Below are 22,034 nucleotides of genomic sequence, written 5' to 3'. Positions count from 1 at the left end.
ATAACAATGCAACAGCAACAAAGACAGCAACTATTCTGTTTCATGAAATTAGTGCCAACCTACCTTTCTTACATTTCTGCACATGCAGAAAATATGTATCTGTCTTGACAAAAACTAATTCTAATACCTTTCTAAAATTATATTTCAACTCCTGCCTGGAACTCTATTGAACAACTTTTTTTTTTTTTTGTGGTACGTGGGCCTGTCACTGCTGTGGCCTCTCCCGTTGAGGAGCACAGGCTCCGGACGCGCAGGCTCAGCGGCCATGGCTCACGGGCCCAGCCGCTCCGCAGCACGGGGGATCTTTCCGGACCGGGGCACGAACCCATGTCCCCTGCATCGGCAGGCGGACTTCCAACCACTGCGCCACCAGGGAAGCCCACAACTTTTTAATCTATCTAAATTGCACAGTATCTTTTAGATTTAGTTCAAAATTTCTCAATGAAGCTTTCCCCCACCTACTTCAGGTCAAAGGATAAACTATCCTACAGTATTTATAGTTGTATATATCATTTATTAGGCAACTATCAACCCATGAATTACTGAGAATACAAAGATGAGTAAAGACACAGTCTGAGAAATTAATGGAAGAATCTGACATTAATAAAATAAAAGCATATTTATAAAATTGTAAAACTGTAATATTGCAACTGTGAGGAGTGCTCTGAAAGGGCACAGTTCTAGAAGGGCCTACAATAGGAGGATTTGACCTCATTAGGTGGGTCCTTAACAGTTTCCCACCAGCAACTGATATTTAAGCTGAGAAAAGTAGATATACAGATGAAGAGGCAGGGAAAGCCTTCAGGTCAAGAGAACAACAAACATAAAAGTCCTGAGGCAGGAGAGAGCAAGGCCAGTTTGCAGAGCCAGAAAGAAACAAGAAGCAATACTGGCAGAAGGAACGGGATGGGGAGGGCGGGCAGGGAGAATGCATTTTTGCCTTTATCCTAACAATAAGAGAAACCACTGATGGGTTTTAAGCTGGAAGCAAGGAGTAGCACCATCAGATTGTTTTCACAGATATTACTCTAGCTATGCTGTGTGAGAAAAACTGGAGATAGCCAGAAATGTGGACAGACTAGTCATACACCTGAAATAGTCCAAACGAGGGATGATGGTAATTTAGGCAGGACCATTAGAAACCAACAGGCATTTTTATTGAACACTCAGTAAAATAAACTGTATAAAAGGACAAGATCATAACACTGAACAACAGATTAAAACTAAGCTAAGAAATGAACATCTACATCAATATGGAGCTAATTTTCTCTCTACACCAAGGATTCAGGACCTCCAGGTCCAGTAAACTCCAAAATCATGTGAAAATTTAGAGTATATGGAGACAGGTCCATATCTCTAACTAGACTGTCATGGAGGCCTGGGATCTAGAATCTCTGGTTCAAAGGATTCTGTAAGTATTAGATCTAAAGGTATTAAAAAAAATCACCACATTATTCCATTTCTCTAAGGAACTACATAAACCACTAATGGAAGTTCTATAATTCTCAATGACAAAAAGTAGAGACGGCCCATATAATTTATCACCACAATCCCTTAGCTAGTTTTTGTATGCCAATAACTCTTAACATGTTTCCTTTCCTGGAGCCAAAATCAGATTATTCAATAGATCTACTGGAGTCTTTTTTCCAGGCTTGAAAATCCACTCAACCATGAGAATAACAGTGTGTTTTTTCATTTCTAAAATTACATTTCAATAATATTCAAAGTAAAGTCTTAGTCTTTCAACCTCCCCTTTCTTTTATTCACTTCAGAGAATGTGCCATTAGCAATCTGACTGACTGGATTCATGTTTATTTCTCTCCCCTTGCCTCCCCTCCTCACTCTGGGCGGGTGAGGTGATCCTTCCTGTTCCCACTGACTGTGGCATTGTTTTGCTCAAATGAATGTGCGCTCAATTTGTGATTCTTGTCCTCTGGTGACCAGTCACAGTAGTATCCTGGCAATATGTAAGTAACACAACTAGGCATCCTCTGCACATTTTATCTCTTTATGTAATTGAGTTTTTTCTGACCATTCATTTTCTTCTCTATCTGAATTCACCAAGAGTATATACTGCTCTCTTGTTATCTGCTATTATCTGAAACACTTATGTATATCTTGCAATACTTAAAATAGTCATAGGTTTATATTTTATTCTCACTTCACACATTTCTTAATTTCACTGATCAGAGACACTTTATTATATGTCTGTACCCAAGTTACTTAGAATGATACTTTAGGCAGAGAAAATTAGCTCTCATATAACTTATTCCCTAGCAAATATTAACAAAACAATCTCTTACCTTTTGGTGGAAAATAGGACTTGCTTTCTGCTTTATGAGGCCAATCTACTACCAAAGGCCCAAATCTTCTGAAGCTAGCAGTTATTTCATCTTAAAAAAGTACAATAATATGCATCAGGAATCAGTTTTAATGATCCATTCTAAAAAACTCCTATATTTTATACGTTATTTTAAAGATTTAAAAACTTAAAGTACCAAATACCCTAAGATAAACTAGAATATAAATACTAGAAACATGTCTAATATCCTCACTAAAATGATACATAAATCTTAATAGCTATTTTAATCAAAATAGTTTTTAAGTAGCAAATTGGCTAGAATAATCAATTCAGTGTGACTTCTATAATTTTATATACTAATGTATGGACACTAATGGATTTATAGTATACCAAATCATAAATATCACTGGCTTGAAAAACATGCCAACATTATATCAAGTTAAAGATCCATAAAGAGATCCATTACTGCTTGATAAAGTAAAATATTGTAGGAAAAAAAGGGCTGCTGAAACAAGACATGTAAAGCTATAATATTTCTAAAATATACTAGGGTCTGATACATGCCAGGTAGTTTCAGTGAAAGACATACAGGTCACATCCAATGACATGTTCTAGGTTATTTTATCACATGGAAACTTTATTATACTGGTTAATACATAGAATAAGTTTGTGGATATTTGAATCACAACTGAAAAAATTTCCAAAATGTAGCAATATATTCTCTATTAGTAAGTTGTGAACGAGAGTGGCAGATTTCCCACAGCTTTGCAAATATTAGTTTCAGTATTTTTAACCTTGAATTATTTTTCTTTTGTTATTATTACACATGATAATTTTTACATATGCTTATTAGTCTTTGTATAACCTAAATTTCCTGTTTATGTACTGTTTCCATTATTCGCTTGGGTTTTATAGCCTCTTTTCTTACATGTTTCTAAAAGCACATTTATACTTAAAGAAATTGAATTTTTAACTGTCATGCATTACAGGTAAAGTTTTGTGGTTGGTTACCTTTAATTCATTGTGTGTGTGTGCACACGTGCGTGCATGTGTGTGCGCATGCATGCATGTTATACTCATACAAAAAGTTTTAAAAAGTTTTAAATAAATACATAGAACAAGAAGTTTAATGTATTCAAATATGTTCTATATTTAAAAAACATAAGTGGGAGATGAACTAGATGAAAATCTTATTTACAAAAAATGCTCACAATAACAATATGGATAAGATATAAAGTAAAAAAAACAAACTTAAAAAAAGTTATTCAATTATCTTTATATTTCAACAGGTGACAAAATACTTAAACAGAGATGGATATCCATTTTAACTGAAAATCTCTAGAGGTAAAAAAAACTCCATATCCCCATTCACATTATATTTCAGGTTTGTTTTTTTATATGCCAAATCATCATTTTACCTTCATCAATATCTGGAGGAAGACCACCAACAAAAACTTTTCGAGAGAAACGTTCTATTCGCTCTCCATTTTGATGAGCTGAGTAACATGTGGGTGAATTTAAAACACCAACTTGATCATTATGACCATCATCCAGCAAGCCATCGTCTATTGGAAAGAGGGAAGAACGACCTAAAATATAAGAACAAATATAACTTGAATCTCAGGTCTAAGAAAATGATAAATTAAAGTCAGGCATAAAAAGAGCAACAACAAATTCAAAGGCTTAAAATTGAAGGTGACATAGGCATACAAAAATTAAGGAAAATTCAGAGAGTTTAAAGGTTTAATTACCTAGATTCAAGAAAGAAGTTGTCTGAGGAATGACTTAGAAATAAACATGGTCATATGACAACAATTACATCACAAACAAACACTAAATCACTTCAATTTCTTATGGAAAGCAGCAAGAATCTGATGTATGGGGATGGGTAGACTGGATGTGTAACCTTTTAGAAGAAAGGTTTTAGGAGAAACCTTTTAGAAATTGGTGGCAGAAAGAAATGGCACAGACTAAACAGATAAGAAGACAATAAAAAACCACTTGCACACTACAGTAAGTAAGGACAAAAGCACCAAGTAATACTTGCATATAAGACCTTGAATTAATTTACTGCATGTGTAAATATGCACATATTTACACACATATGTGTAAATATGTGCTTCTGCACATATGCAAAACAGAAAAAGGCACCCCCTCTAGGACTTCAGTCCCCATCTGAACCCACCCTCTTATGGGCACAGCCTGTATAATCCTCTGCAGCAATCCTGATGCTAGACTCTGTGGCCTGCATAGAATTGGGGTTGAAGTGAGAAGGAAGGGGCTACATGTCTGTGAACTATAGCTAGCTAGATGTTAGAAACAAGAATTTTAATTTTATAAGACCAAAAACAGGGAGAAAGATCATATTTGGTATAGTAAACAGAAATTATTCTGCAGATTCAAATTCAGTTTAAGTAAGACGTTCTGAAAGATACCCATGTTCACTGAGTAACCTGGATATTTAGCTTTCCCAATACCTTTGCTATCAGGAATAAGGACCAATGAGAAAAAAACGTCAATATTCTTTGTGATCAATGGAAAGAAAGCTCTTCAAAATGAAACTATTTTCCTTAAAATGAACCTCATCAATAGCCATCAAAAGTAATATTAATTATAAATAACTGGTTCAACTTTCTATGGTTGGACTTTAAGTAAATAATTGTATATTTTAAAAGGAATAAGATGAGGTAGAGAAACAACATGCACATTAACTAGTTTTTTATTAAAATGGCAAATCCAAATTTCATACTTATTTCAGACATGGCAATACTTTAATATAAATATTGAATGCGGTGACAAAGAAAATCACTACATAAGCGATGTCACACAAGTGACCCAAAATGACTTAAAATTTTTTCTTAACTATAATATTGTAAGAATATTCATTATATATTAATGAATTATTCTATATTTCTAATTATAATAAATACTACAGTTAGTAAAATAACTATCAAAATCTATAATCTATATGTCTAAAATCTATTAACCAAAGTTCAGCTGAACAAAGGATGTAATGGAAAGGCTAGGAATATGTCACATACTGGCCATACTAACAAGAATCTTCATTGCTGGGAAATCATGACCACTTTCTTTCTAGAAGCCATAAAAGTTATAGAGTTAAATACCCGTTTAAAAAAGGTGTTAACTAAATATATATCACCAACAAAAATATTATTTTTTACCTTTCCAATTATCCTTCCCTATAACCCAAATCAACATGAAAATAAAAGGAGAACCAGTTAATAATTATGTTTTCCATATACTTTAAACATACTTTCTTAGAATGATCCATGAAAATGACTGGCAGTAAAGGTAAAATTATATGTGTTGAGAAAAGTAGAGTTTGATCATAAAGTGATATGGACTAAAATATTTACAACAGTTTTCAACCAAAATTAAATTACCTTTCTCCTTTTTTGCTCTGAAACTAGGATATATTTTCAGGTTTTATACCGCAAAAGAATGAAACTGACTGATAATGAAATCACAATATAAAATCTGTGGGATGTAGCAAGAGCTACTTACTTAGAGGACAATTTTCATACTTACAGGGAATTTTATAGTTTTAAATGCATATTAGAAAATAAGAAATGCTTAAAATAACTAATCCTAGTTTCTGCCACAAAGAGATAGAAAAAGAATAAATTAAATACAAAAAGAGTAGCATCAAGGAAATGAAAAAAGTAAAATCAATGACACAGAAAACAAACTAACGTTAAAAAAAAGTCAATAAAGGCAAAAGTTGGCTTTGAAAACTTAAATAATCGATATACTTCTCAGCAAAGTTCATCAAGTTCATGAATAAAAAAGAAAACTAAAATTACCAGGAGAGGAAAAGAAAACATTTGTACAAAATTAGTCAATTTATAGCTTAAAGCTGAGCATGGTTCTTTGATATCAATGTATATCTATACTTTTATTTACTGATTGTTGTTTTAAAAATAAAAGCAAAAACAAACTATTATTATTGAGAATGAATATTCCTCCCATCCTCAAGATCCTAGCAGCCACTCTACTAGGTTAAATAACCCACCAGTGTGATGGTATGATTTTTATTTCATATGCAAGGATTAAAAAAACTATCAAAACAACAGAAGTAGGTCCAGGACTGATCTCTCTCAGGCACCATCTGTTTAATCAGATAGAATCACTATCACACATGTTTCTCCAAAGAACTGAGACAGGAGCTATAAGGTACATTTATTACTTAAAAGTATTTTGCCCCAATAATAGGTTTGTCCTTTTCTCACAGAGAATGAATAAGATATTTAATTTAAACAATCAATTAAAACCTAGTACCCTGTATGCCTTTGTAAATTAATGTCTAGACATAATATATTTACTTTAAAATTAAGTTCACTAAAATTTTGTTTCTTTTAAAAATTGGTATGTCTGGGTATAGGTGTAGAGTAGGTAAGTCAGTCTCTTCGAGGAGAAGAGACTAGCAATTTTTTTCGGTAAAGGGCCAGATAGTAAATATTTTAGACTTTGTAGGCCATACATTTCTCTGTTGCAACTACTCAACTGTCATCACTGTAGCTCCAAAGCAACCAGACAAAAAGTAACTGAATGGGCATGACTGTGTTGTAATAAAACTTTGTTTAAAAAACCAGAAGCCTTGGCTTGTGGGTTATAGTTTGCTGACCCTGTCTTATAGTATTACCCTGGCTTTTTTTTGGTCATACTTTGAAGATTTCATCCATTCTCTGACAGTTATCAAAATAATTAACATACAGAAATCTGTTGCATTTCTACACACTAATAATGAACTATCAGAAAAGGGAAAGCAAGAAAACGATCCCACCTACAATCACATCAAAAAGAATAAAATACCTAGGAATAAACTTAAGTAAGGAGGTGGAAGACCTATATTCTAAAAACTATAAGGCACTGATGAAAGAAATTGAAGATGACACAAATAAGTGGAAAAATATACTGTGCTCATAGGAGAATTAATATTGTTAAAATTTCCATACTACTCAAAGCAATCCACAGATTCAATGCAATCTCTATTAAGATACCAATGGCATTTTTCACACAGCTAGAACAAATAATCCTAAAATTTGTATAGAACCATAAAAAAAAAAAAAGCCTTGAATACCCAAAGCAATCTTGAGAAAGAAGAACAAAGCTGGAGGTATCAGGCTCCCTGATTTTAAGCTATACTAAAAAGCTAGAGTAATCAAAATAGTATGGTACTGACATAGAAACAGACACATAGATCAATGGAACAGAACAGAGAGCCCAGAAATAAATCCTCGCTTATATGGTCAATTAATCTATATGACAAAGAAGGCAAGAATATACAATGGGAAAAGATAGTCCCCTTCAATAAATGGTGCTGGAAAAACTGAACAGCAACATGCAAAAGAATGAAACTGAACTACTTTCTCACACCATATACAAAAATAAACTCAAAATGGATTAAAGACTTAAATGTAAGACCTAAAACTCCTAGAAGAAAACATAGGCAGTAAGCTCTTTGGCATTGGTCTTAGCAATACTTTTTTTGAATATGTCTCCTCAGGCAAGGATAAAAAAAGCAAAAATAAACAAATGGGACTACATCAAATTGTAAAAAGCTTTGCACAGTGAAGGAAGTCATCAACAAAATGAAAAGGCAATCAACTAAATGGGAGATGTATTTGTAAATGATATATTCAATAAGGGGTTGATATCCAAAATATATAAAGAACTCATTCAACTCAATTATCAACAACAACAACAACAACAAAAATAAGCAGAGGACTTGAATAGACATTTTTCCAAAGAAAACATACAGATGGTCAACAGATACACAAAAATATACTCGGCATCACTAATCACCAGGGAAATGCAAATCAAAACCACAATGAGATACCAACTCACACCTGTCAGAATGGCTGTTATCAAAAAGACAAGAAACAACAAGTGCTGGCGTGGATGTGGAGAAAAGGCAACACTCATGCAGTGTTGGTGGGAACAAAAACTTATGCAGGCACTATGGAAAACAGTATAGAGATTTCCTCAAAAAATTAAAAATAGAGCTGCCATTACAATCTAGCAATAATACTTCTGGGTATTACCTGAAGAAAATGAAAACACTAATTCGAAAAGATATATGTACCCCTATGTTTACTGCAGCATTATTTACAATAGACAAGATATGAAAGCAACCTAAGTGTCCATCAATAGATGAATGGATAAAGAAGATGTGGTATATATATGCCATGGAATATTACTCAGCCAAAAAAAAAAACAATGAAATCTTGCAATTTGCAATAACATGGATGACCTAGAAGGTATTATGTTAAATGAAGTAAGTCAAAGATAGATACTGTATGACTTCACTTATATGTGTAATCTAAAAAACAACACAAATGAATAAACAGAACAAAACAGAACCAGATTCATAGATACAGAGAATAAACTGGAGGTTTCCAGAGGGGAGAAAGGTAGGGGAATAAACAAAATAGAAATAGTTGTAAAAGGGATTAAGAGGTATAAACTTCCAGTTGTAAAACAAGTAAGTCACAGAGATGTAATGTACAGCATAGAGAATAAAGTCAATAATACTGTAATAACTTTGTATGGTGACAGATGGTTACAGACTTATCATGGTGATCATTTTGTAATGCACACAAATACTGAATTACTATGTTGTACATCTGAAACTAGTATAATACTGTATGAAAATTATAATTCAATAAAAAATGTGAAAAAAGTATTTATCAAAGATGAAAATTTTCAGCCTTTATGTCATCATAAAAGGGTTTGGTAGTGGTGATATTAGGGGGTATACACTTACTCTGGCTACTTCACAAGACTGTTAAAAGAGTCAAATGGGTTCAAATTAAATCTAATCATAGAAAATCCCAGGTCAACTTTTAAGCAATATTTTAAGTATAATGTATTATTAATAATTCCTTATTCATTATAGCACATGAATATGAATGGCTACATATACAGTATGAATAAATCCAACCTCTCTAATTAAACCTCCATATTTTCATTCTCTTTAAAAAGTATTTCTCTTCTCATTCCATATATAATCTACTAAAATCTACTAACTAAAGCTTTGCTTGTCTGCTAGAAAAGATTGCTTTGTGGTGTTTAGTACCACTAACTAAAATACTGTAGGTTCTTTATTTCTATTATTTTTTAAAATATTCTATGTATTTTTACTCCTTCTGGAGTAGAGCAGCCATTTAATCCTTTGTTAAAGGGAATATTGCAATAATAGAAATATTTTAGATTGAGAGATAGAGTTTAAGTTACATTTCACACCTCCCTTCACAACCTACCACCCTACTCCAAGCTCAGAGGAGTATGCTCACTCTCAGAATGGAATAAACATTGAACAGACAATAAATACAAAAGATAGATGTGAGAGTCTTTCTCCTTTCTAATCCTGGCCCCCAGGCAGCACTGAAGTAGAACTCTTTATGGCTCCCACAGTACAGAAATACATGGGAGTCGGGGAGGATACAAATGAAAAGCAGGGTAAGAAATCTTTGCTTTTTCTTAATTACTTTCAGTATAATTAAATTTTGATTATTCCTAAGGTATATTTCATATATTAATATCTGTACCCAGTTTGATTTAAAGTTCTTATGTTGACATTATTAAAGATATTAAAATATATAAATTCATTTTGGTAGTAATTTGGTTTTACTGCAGTCAAGCGGGAAATCTTTTAAATGAAAACAGCTACTCTGTGCCTGAGCTTAAAGGTGAGTCAAAGGTGACAAAAGAAGAAAAAATAGTTCTTCCTAAACTAGATTATAAAGTCAACATGCCTTGAGAAAATAATACCGTCCACCCACCACTGCACTGGTAAAGAACAATGTCTTATTTTTTGGCAAAAATTATATCAACTCAGTGTGACACATCCCACATCAACAGATCTGATGTGTATGAGATTTCTTTTTAGAAAAGAAAAATGACTAAATAAATGAATAAATGTACTTCCTTTGATGGACCAAATCTAAAACATGAAACCCATAAAAGGGGTCCTTGGTAGTTAAAAGGTTTTTGATGTGATACTGATATAACATCTAGCATAGGAAGAGGAAAAAATGAGTAGAAAATAGGAAGAGAGCCAGGCTACTTCTAGTCCTTTCTGAGTCATTCCTTGGTATGCGGCCTTTTTTTTTTTTTTTTAAATGTTTTATTACTTACTGTGTTAAAGTACTTTCAAACTCAAAATCTCTCAATAGTTATTTCTAATGGGTAAACTTAAAAAAAAAATTTTATTGAAGTATAGTTGATTTACAATGTTAATTTCTGCTGTACAGCAAAGTGACTCAGTTATATATAATATATATATATTATATATATATTCTTTTTTATATTATGATTTATCATGGGATATTTTCATCTGACCATCAAATCCAAAATTATAAAAACAGACTCCTACTATTCACAGAGGACCAACTAAAAGAATTACTAATGCCATGTAATTTGAGAGGAAAATTCAGGTGTTACTCCCCCAAACTAAGCCATATAAATGTGACAACTGTCAGTTCTGTCCCACAGAAGGCTTCTACCAAAAGCCTTAAAACCATGTGAGGGGCTTCCCTCGTGGCCCAGTGGTTGAGAATCTACCTGCTGATGCAGGGGACATGGGTTCGTGCCCCGGTCCGGGAAGATCCCACATGCCGCGGAGTGGCTGGGCCCGTGAGCCATGCCCGCTGAGCCTGCGCGTCCGGAGCCTGTGCTCCGCAACGGGAGAGGCCACAACAGTGAGAGGCCCGCATACCACAAAAAATACAAAAACAAAAACAAACAAACAAAAAAAACATGTGAGATCTTTCTTCCAATGCTGGGAGGCAGTTCTGAAGTAGAGGAAATCTTTATGGCTCCCAGAGGACAGAGATATATATAAGTAGTAGCAAGTTCCTATCTAAAAGGAGAAATTTTTGCTTTTTCTTGATATTATAGTCACAGTCTACAATTATTATTATTTTTATTATTTATTTATTTATTTTTTGTGGTACGCGGGCCTCTCACTGCTGTGGCCTCTCCCATTGCGTAGCACAGGTTCCGGACATGCAGGCTCAGCAGCCATAGCTCACGGGCCCAGCCGCTCCGGGGCGTGTGGGATCCTTCCGGACCGGGGCACGAACCCGTGTCCCCTGTTTCGGCAGGTGGACTCTCAACCACTGGGCCACCAGGGAAGCCCAGTCTACAATTACTGAACTGAGATAAAAGAAGATAAACAACATGACTTTCTTATACCTTGTTCCTAAGAAATTCCTAGATCATGATATTTATTTACATTGGAGTATACCAAATCAGATTAAACATAAATCACACTAAGGTTAAAAGATGAAAAAGTATATAAAAAGAAAAGAATCCTAAATTGCTCTATAGTTTCAAAAATGCCTAAAAAATCACAGATCGGTAAATGGGTTTTTTCAAGAGAATTAAAGCTCCATATTAAAATAGCATAGTGAAATAAGATAGTGAATAGAACTGAAAATAGGTACCAAAATTCTCAATTCTTCCCCGCTTCTCAGTAGCTAGTAACAATCTTTAGAAAGTTATTCAGCTTCAGTTTTCTAAGTCTTGAGTTTCTGTAACCTCTAATTTCTTAGTTAGAAAAATAAAGAACCAAGAGATTCAGTGAAGCATTTGAAGAAACCAAATTCTGAAAATGAAGTTAAATTTAGACAGTGTGAAGTACAAAACTCGAAATACTACTTACAAATATAAAATACTAGTTTCTGTTGTCAATGGTGACAAATGGTTTTGCTTGTTTGTTTTCAAAGTAACACACTCCTGACTAGATAAAAAGAAATTGAAGAACTGGCACACATATATAAAATTTGTCAAAAGGCACTATTAACACTGTCTATCCTCCATGGCTCAAGGGAGATTTTAGGGGTCAAGGAAAATCCTTTCATTCAGTTTGGCACTTACAACAACTTTGTAAATAGTATGATTGTTGGTCACTTAGAGGACAATCTAGTGTAAAGTTACTTTTGCTTCTTCTCATCCCATCATCACATCTACCTTTCTCCCCATCAATTTCTGCACATGAAAAAGAAAAGCAAAGTTTAAGCCACGGAAAATGTCAGCTGCTTTCCTAGGAAGCTGAATAGTACAGTAACATATAGTCCTGGCCTTTTCCTTAAGAAAACAAAAACCCAGAGGGGAAGACTTTTGTGGGAGAGAGAAAGAATGTGTGTGTGTGTGTGTGTGTATGGTGTTAGAGACAGGGAGAGATAAACTATTATATTCTTAGAAGACACAGAGAAATATTAGCACCATGATTTCTATATATCAGTGTTAACAGTAATCTGTTTGGTATTTGTCATTTTCAACTGGGTCAAACATAAAACTAATAAACTAGAGTTGTAAATTACATACCATAGATAAGACAATCAGTTACAGATTGAGAGAGTATGTCACCTTCACTAGTATTTATTAAACAAATCTCTTAAAAAAACTATAAACAGCAGGTTTATTTTAAAAGATACACAAATAACTTCAAAAACAGTTAAAATCTGGACAGCTTAAAATGGAAAAGTTTATTAAATAACCATATTAGTATGAAAACGTTCTTTAAAGGTTAAGATATTTAGGATTCAAAACTTTGACAAGTAAGTGCTCAAATCAAAATACAATTTTTTCTGTGAGTTTCCAGACATTGCAATAATAAATCTGGGATAATTAATTACAACATTGATCAGTAAAACCCAATTAGAAAGAGTTATACCATAGCAAACAGAAATGAATTACCTCGTCTTCGCCCATAGCTCCTTGCTGCATGTAAACAAAGGACAAATTGTAAAATGTCAGAACTAAAAATAAGCCCACATATACAAAAGCTATGTGGGCATCTGGAAATTAGTGCTACTTTGCCTTAAGAGCTACCACAATGTCATCACATAACATCGGCATGGTGTTTTAATATTTACAAAGCACTCATATATGTATCATCTGAACTGTATAAAAACTGTGAAATTAACAGGAAAAATATAATTTATTCTCATTCGTGTTAAAATTCATGAATAAGTATTTGTTTCATCTAATCAGGATAGGAATATGTAACACTTTATGGTTAAATAGCATCCCAAATAATTTTCTCAACGAATGGAAATAACTTGAATTACATCCTTGTTTTTCTACTTATTATAAAGAGTGATATAGCATATACTGTCCAACTAGTAATTCAGGTCTAAATCACTTTATACCAAGCCCTGCATGGAAAAAGTAAATGGAAAACGCAGAAGAATGAAAATATATAACAACATTAAATTCATTCTCTGAAGCCTGTAGTGTTTAGATAGAATGTAAAGAAATAAATCCATGTTCAAACTTGCTTAGCTGAAGAAATGATTAATGATATACTATAGCTAATAATGCTTTCAATCTTTTTGGTACAATTTATAACAGCTAACTAAGTGCTTATGTCTCTACATCTGGAGTAAGAGGGATTTAGATACAAATTATTAGTAGTATCATCAAAGAATAGTACATGTGTTAAATACTGTAAAACTATAAAGCAGAAAGCATTTCAACCTATGTTATTAGCAGTTTACATAATTCCTCATGGATAAAAAATATATATAGCAATTTATTTTTCATAAGAAAGTACCAGTTTGATAAAATTTGCAACTTGTTTTTAAATAACTCCTCCCCCCAAATCTGAGTATACAATGAGTATTTCCACTCTGGAATTAACAGTAAACCAAAAACGACTGTCAAAATCAAGATCTTAAGTTATGTTCATGGATTTTTTTAGGCCTGGGAAAAATTTGATATTGAAAAATTTCAAATCAAAATATATATTAAAAGTTGTCAGCAATGTAGTTTCTCCAAAGGTATAAAACTTAAAGATCAAAGGAAAACATTTCATCTCATTAAGTACATTCTATTATAGAGGTTTTACAAAATTATACTAATAAGGCTTTAATATAAAGAAGTGTGACTACAAGGTGAGGATACAGCAGTAGTTCCCCTATAATAAAAAAGGAGGAAAATCAAACTTGAAAACTCTTAATTGTTTATACTTCAAGAAATAAGTCAATAAATATTAGTCTTTTATATAAAGTAGCTTCATTGGCACCCCTGCCATTCTACTGTCTTTAGTTATATAATCTGCTGCAGAGTTAAACCTGTCCATGACGTCCAGTTACCTCAAAGCCTGGCAGATTTACCTGACCTGTATACTAGTTTATACATAGCTTACCTCTGTGTGTGTTTCTGTATATATAATCTGTATATATATATGGATTATATATATAGCTTACCTGACCTATATATTAGTTTAGGATGAGGGTAGGAGTGGAACCAGCATTTAGAATTTTGTTGTGTAGGTCTTCTAAAACTTATATATATAGGCCTTAAGGAAAACAGGGTTTCAAAGAGATGGAAGTCAACTATGGAAAATCAGACAATAGGAATTATAAAAGGAGCTATCAAGAACAGGCTATAGAAGAATGAATTCGCTGAAGTCTTACTAGTTGTATTAAGCATGGAAATGGTCAATAAGCTCCAAAACACTTCACAGCATGTCTTAGGAGCTGGGCTTCCTGCTTATCCTTAGGCCTGGTCTAATGGCATTAATCCAGTATAAATTTGCTTTGGGGAATTTCATTCATAGCTGCAGAGGGTCAAACATTTATAAAGTAAATGAAACTGTTTTAATCAAATTTAAAGTCAAATTATGAATTACGATGAAATAATAATGTGTAACAATTCATGATCTATTGAGAAAATTAACAACATCATAACCAGTTTATGCTTCTTAGCTGAGGCTACTCAATATTAAAATAGTGAAAATATGCACAAACACTCACAACATCTTAGGTTTCATCTCAGTCCTAGGCTTGAACACATTATTTAGAAAATTTCTCCAACTATCTCATACCTGAGGAATTTTAGAATCCTGTAAAGAGCTATTGCACTTATTTTTTGGACAACTCTCAGATTCCAAGTCTTTACATTACCAAAAATAGAACTGACTGCAGATGAAGCTAAACCATGTGAAACGTTTCCTCTTCCCTGTCATGGAAATAACCAATCTGCTACCACCACGCTAAACAGTGGTATGTGTACTCACTTTTTCTACTGATATTTCTATGTGAATTTCAGGGATATGTCCCACTGCAACTGAATCAGAATTATCAGAAATCCTCAGTGAGAAAGAAAAATCATTAGATGACTAGTATTCATTATGTTTTAATTAAAAGAGACTTCTTAAAACAATATGTTCCTCCCAAACTCATTTAGAATATGATTTAGAAAAAAAGCAAATAATTTGTTGTATAAAACACTGTATTTATAATATTAAATTTCAGTTACATAAATTTATAAAGCCTTAGAAAAAGTGAGGAATTGGCTATTTAACATACATGTGTAAATATATATATATTATGCATGTGTGTTAAAATATATATTATACACATACACATATATATTTTTTTCTTTGTTTTAAATGAAGGTAATAAGAACGATGTGAGAAAAGCCTGAAGACCTTTCTTATATAAGGGACTTTACATTCTGGTCCTGGATTACCAATGATCTTATTTAGATTCTAACCCACAGCTACTAAAAAAGAAATAGGATAATTCTAACATTCTCCTTAGGACCTTTGTGGCCTTATATATTGACTCTTAGCTATAGTTTGTGGTACCTGAATTACTGCAGCTGGAGGAAGGGATAGGTAAACATACCAAATCAGCTGGAAATATTTAAAGGTTAAAGTTCTCTTGGTGTGAAACTAATGCCATTCTTATTTTTTGCTCTAAAAAAGCCAAAACCAGGGAGAGAAATATGCCTCCCAAATCATAATCCTTTTCAAGATCCAAAATAAATCTGCTGCTATCTACTTCACGTCCATCAGCATAAAAAAAAGAACTGATTGCATACTCAAGTTTCCTATTTTCATAACTTAATATATTTAAAACAATTCCATTACAGAGCAAATTTTCTTAATTAAAAGATACACATAACTTCCTCCCAAAGTAGAGCAAGCTCTTGATTACAAACATGGCTGTATGTGGCTAATCATGACAAATTTGAATTTCAAACCAGCTTGCTAATGCCACCCCTTCCCCATACTTCTGCTCTATCTGTTCTCCTTTTGAAAAATCATATGTACTAATAAAAATGTAAGCTATTTTCCTTGGGAGACATGTGAAGGGAGTACAGTAATTCCTACAGTAATAGAAACAAATACTCAAATACACCATTTTGTATTGCTCCTTACTTCTATGGAAAACAGGGTGTTTTTCAAAATTTTGTTTTTCACTATTGATAATTAAAAGTATAAGATTTATACACTTAGAAACATTAAAGCCGTCATTCTAACATCAGACAGTAAAACCTTTGGTTTTTAGACAATCTACCCATTCCTATATAATGTGACTTCCCTAAAGTACTTCTGGATGTTAAATTTGGACTCTTCTACAAAATTTGAATTATTCAATAGTGGCAGTGTCCACTAGTCATTTCAGCTGGATTTCTAATTGAATTGAGGAACATGGTCTGTTCAGAAGTAGGAGCCTATTTGCAGTTACATTTCTATGGCATTTTTTATTGTTAAAATTAAAACAAAAATCTAATATAACAACTTCATGAGACATACAGGTGTGGGATTTTAACTTTTTCTATATCTGAGTAAACAGAGGCTCAGAGTTAAAGGATGTGCCGGGGTAGTTCATAGATTTACCTATTTTGACCAACTTCCTGACCTTTATTCCAGTCCCTGTTTAACCCTTATAGGAATATTTACATGTTTAGCCATAATGCTAATTAATTAGAAAGGTAGAATCACAAAATCTTTACAGTGTTTGCCTTACCTTCATAACAACTATACTCATATTTATGTATTATTTTTTAATGGACTCCATCAAGCCTAGCACCACGGTAACATCACAGATTTCTGCCAGTTCTGTATTTTCTAAGGAATGTTCTTAAGCTGTAATAGTCATGTGTTTATTTTAATGTGTATTTGTGCACCATCAAAAATCATCTTAGGTACCACAAGGGGCAAGTGTACCACACTTTATTTTTTATTTTTTTTAAATTTTTTTAATTTTTTTGTGGTACGTGGGCCTCTCACTGTTGTGGCCTCTCCCGTTGCGGAGCACAGGCTCCGGACGCACAGGCCCAGTAGCCATGGCTCACGGGCCCAGCCGCTCCACGGCATGTGGGATCTTCCAGGACCGGGGCACGAACCCGCGTCCCCTGCGTCAGCAGGCGGACTCTCAACCACTGCGCCACCAGGGAAGCCCCTGTACCACACTTTAGAAAACACTGCTTGAGAAGTCATTTTACTTTTATTGACTCAAATTTTGTCCCTAAATAGCTTCTTCCAAATGGTTCTAGTTTGGCTTTTTGAAATAACATAAAACAAGCCTTCTTTGTCCACTATACATAACATTCTTCAGTTGAAAATATCAGTTTTGTCTTCTCTTAATTTTATATTCTCCAAACAGATCCAACTCCATCTATTCACAGGACATGATTTTTACTCTTTCAAAGTCATTTTTGTCACTGTTCATCACCCATTGCCACAACAAACATTGACTTTCAGGAACTGTTCTAAATATTGTACATGAATGAATTCACTCACTTCTCACACGATCCCCCAGAGGCAGGCAGCATGCTGCCTCTCTTTTACACATGAGGACTCTTGAGTCAAAGGGAAGCTGCCCAAGGTCACACAGCTAGAAATAGCAAACTTGGGTGTAAACCCAGATAGCCTGGCTCCAGAGTCTGTGATGCTAACCACTATGAAGTACTGCTAAACCACCACACAAAAGAAATACTGATGTATAATTTATTACCAATACTGATTTACAAAGTCCGTAATATTAGCTATGCTTGTTGGTTAAGTAATACAACTTACTTAATCAATTGCCTAATAGTGAGTGAAATCTGTAACAAACTAAAAAGAGTAACAATTTAAAAAGCAGGTCTATGTGCTGAGATGCTATAATTTCTTTAATCAGTCAATAATATTTAATAATAATTTAGTATAGGCAGAGGTTTGGTATTAACATCACTTAATTCTCACTTCTTCAATAACCTTGATGTCTACAAAAATTATCTAAATCCTTAACATTAAAATACTTTCTTACCCTATAAATATACCCAATTTTCCGCTCTTGCTTTCCCTCTTAACCAATGATCCCAAATGAGTGTTTTTTTTTTCTCTTTGGATCAAATTGTTTCTACTGGCCAAAACACTTTTGATGTCCTAGTTTCATTATAATTTTTCTCCCCTAGTCCCTTGCCAGAAGAAGTTCAGAATTTCCAGGATGGCTTACTGTACTGAGTATGTACTGTAGCCCTAAAATGGCATTCTGTGAAAAATGTTCACATAATGAAATAACAGATTTGTCCACAGATGCAACTCTTGTCTTCCTTAATTTTATATTCTCAAACAGATCCAATTCCTTCATCTATTCACAGGACATGATTTTTACTCTTTCAAAGTCATTTTGAAAATATGACTTTGAAAATATATATTTAATAAAATATGCTTTTGTCTACTATGTTATGAAACACTTTCAACCTAACATCTGGATTATTTATAAAGGCTTTAGACAACTGATAAAGTCAATTAGTTTAACAATTAGTGCAACCAAAAAGTATAAGCTGTAAAAATAGTGTGGCTACTAAGCTCTGCTCACACAGAACCAACACATTCTACTATGATTACGATATACTTCTGAATCATCCTAGTTTACTATGTATTCAGCAGTCTAAGAACATCTGTGAATGATCTAACAAATTATCTCATACAGTACTTTCCTTCAGATGGATTTTAACAGAATATGTGAAACATATGCAAATTCAAATTTTTCAACTAAATTGCTTTTTTTTAGAAGTTAAAGCAGAAATGTGAATGATCTTTATTTACCACATAGACTGTTCCAAAAGAAAAGAATTTAAGGAAGTCAGGATCAATATATTAAAAATTTATCATTACCTAAAGCTATCATTATTTTATAAATCAAGCCCTGAGAGTAATAAAGATTATGATCTATTTTGTGTTTTGTAAACTCAATTTCAACAGTCTAATTTTTAGTTACAGATACTTAAATGATATGTTTTTTTTAATTCCATGGTAGAAAAAAGAAGTCCTGGAATGTAATTTCTAGTGCCTTTCTGGTCAAAGTCTATGGAAACACCAAAATTCCCTAACTTCATAAATGTGGACTACTAGACTGTTGTAAGGTCTAGCCTGAACATAGCCTCAGCCTAGAGTGCAGTCTGGGCTCATTGTTAATACCTTGACAATTCTACCTCTAACCATCTTTGAAGATCCTTACTAATAGTTAATCCAGTGCTTAGACTAGGCTGGCATGTGGTGGGTGACTCAATACAGAAGGGTCAAATGTTGAATGAATCAATTTAGCACCTCACTTAACGTTTTGCGTCTTCAATTTTTCTCTCATTCCAAAATCCTATCTACCCTGACAATCTCCTAGGTAGCCTAGACTTTATTCCTATCTTTTCACCTTTACTTAATATTAGTTTTTACTTAACACTAGAGTTCACGTGGTCTAGCTTTACACTGGCTGTTTTTTCAGCCTTTGTTTTTCAATCTCATTGCCATCTTTTTTCAACAAAGCTTTAGCTGAAAAAGAAGTGCCAAGCCATTCTAGTAATTAATTATGTATTTTAAAGGAAGTCCTATGCTATCTTTACCATTCCTTCTTCATCCTACTTCCCTCTCCTCAGACCCACCCTCTGATTTAAAAATACCTTTGTGAAGGATATTTTAATCCTGTATGTGTACTCCCACAGTCATGGATGTGCTAGGTACCGTGACTCTGAATGCAATGTTTGCCCCACAGAAAGAAAACAACTTCAATGAAAGTTTATTTATTCTTTTCCACCAGAATAAAATTCACTGTGTAAACTTTCTAGCTAGCATAAATTAAGTTGGTGTGACTCCCATAATTACAGAATCACCAGTATATTCCTTAGGTGAACATAAACACAAGTACTATAATAAGTAACAAGCTCTATGCACTTTGCAAATATTATCTCATTTAATTTTCATAATGAACCTTGAGACTGTTACTCCCATTTCACAGATGGGAAACTAAGGCTCACGGAAGTTACTTAACCAAGTTAATACAATAAACTGGAAAGCCAATATTCAAACTCAGGGCTGTCTCCAAAGTCATGATCATTGAATTAAATCATACTGTCACAAATACACTTTAATGATTGCTTTGCCAGTGAGAATACACTCAAACTCCTAATTCTGCTTTCTGTACAGGAAGAGTTGTAGCTTTATTTTTATACTGAATACTTAGAAAATGATTAACTTGTATATACGGGGAAGGTTTAGAGAAACATGTATTCATTCATCTTTATTTATATAAATCAATTGGAAACATAAAATGTTGTTATAAAACTTACCATTTAACATCAACAGATTGTCAGTTCCTGGATGTGGATAGCTCAATCGACCTTTAAAAAGACAGGAAAGGGAAATTTGAAGATTACGGAACTGTTTGAAAAGCAAAAAAATGGAAGGGGAGTAAGGAGGAGAAATGTATTGAGCACAGTACAGTTCTTAAGGAATAAAAAAATATTGTTTAGTTCAAATTGTATTAACTAAAACTGTCTTTGAAAATTGAAAACAAAAAGAAACAGTTAACTTTAGTTCTTAGAAATAAGAGCACAATGTGATTTGGGAACAATGCTTATAGAATAAAGCCTGTTTGTTTTTTTTGTTTGTTTTTTTTTAATGTGAAAATCATGTAGGTATCCTAGTCTTTCAAACTTAATATAGGATGTGAAATTTTTAAAAATATTTTCAAATATGTTTGTAATTTTTGCTAAAGATCTCTTTTCCCAAAAATGATATTTGAAGGAAAGAAACTTACATTCTTAAATAAAAAACCAAAATATCATAATAAAAAATAAGCCCCCAAAACTTATCACAACTTACCATTGAATTCAATATGATTTTATCAGTTTCATTTAAATAAAGAAGTTTAATAAAAACATCTTAGGGCTTCCCTGGTGGCACAGTGGTTGAGAGTCCGCCTGCCGATGCAGGGGACACGGGTTCGTGCCCTGGTCCGGGAAGATCCCACATGCCACAGAGCGGCTGGGCCCGTGAGCCATGGCCGCTGAGCCTGCGCATCCGGAGCCTGTGCTCCACAACGGGAGAGGCCACAACAGTGAGAAGCCCGCATACCGCAAAAAAACAAAAACAAAAACATCTTAAATGTTTTATTACAAATGATATTGGAAATTTAACTTGTTCAGTTTATAAATGTCATAAAAATAAAAATATAAAAAATGAAAATATTAAAGCTGAAGAGCATAGTACTTCTTTTGAGTCATCCTTCATTAGAAGTTTTGCATTTACTAAAATGCGGAAGGGACAGTAGTACTACATACTGCTGTGGAAGAGAAAAAAGGTATGCATGAACAAACTGTGGTTTATCCAGCAGTTTTACATCATAACACTTATTTGATTAAATGCCAATCGTGAGGATGATCATTGTTTGTAGTCCATTAAAATACAGGATTTTCCTCTAATGCCTGAATCTCTGATAGTCTATTAGAAAGGTACATTAAAATCCACTTAGAAAACTTTTAAAAATTAAGTATCTGTGAGATTGCATTTCAGCAACCTTTAGCACAGCCCTTTAAAAAGACAATATGATAGTGTGTAATGCACTGACACCAGAGCGGGGGGAACCAATATCTGAATGGATTTGACATGATTAGTAAGGAGTAGAGATTAACTGCATCTACCCTT

At 33.4% G+C, this 22,034-nt stretch overlaps 1 protein-coding gene across 9 annotated transcripts in view; it reads right to left on the bottom strand.

The window, feature by feature from the left end:
- Nucleotides 1-22,034, bottom strand: part of CPEB2 (cytoplasmic polyadenylation element binding protein 2) — a gene marked incomplete at both ends in the record, with an annotated part of 61,004 nt that overhangs the window by 9,809 nt on the left and 29,161 nt on the right. For 4 of the 9 annotated variants that reach the window (XM_079719467.1, XM_079719470.1, XM_079719468.1 and 1 more), the window contains 4 exons: nucleotides 2,304-2,393; nucleotides 3,721-3,891; nucleotides 13,028-13,051; nucleotides 20,678-20,728. In XM_079719467.1, the coding sequence (XP_079575593.1) occupies nucleotides 2,304-2,393; nucleotides 3,721-3,891; nucleotides 13,028-13,051; nucleotides 20,678-20,728 (336 nt within the window). The remainder of the gene's footprint in view (nucleotides 1-2,303; nucleotides 2,394-3,720; nucleotides 3,892-13,027; nucleotides 13,052-20,677; nucleotides 20,729-22,034) is intronic. The other 5 variants (XM_079719472.1, XM_079719469.1, XM_079719473.1 and 2 more) reach the window with 2 other exon arrangements.

The sequence above is a fragment of the Hyperoodon ampullatus genome (assembly GCF_949752795.1).
Source record: "Hyperoodon ampullatus genome assembly, chromosome: 1".
Lineage (NCBI taxonomy): Eukaryota > Metazoa > Chordata > Mammalia > Artiodactyla > Ziphiidae > Hyperoodon > Hyperoodon ampullatus.
The sequence above is the reverse complement of the archived record's forward strand: the minus strand, read 5'-3'. Positions and strand labels throughout refer to the sequence as shown.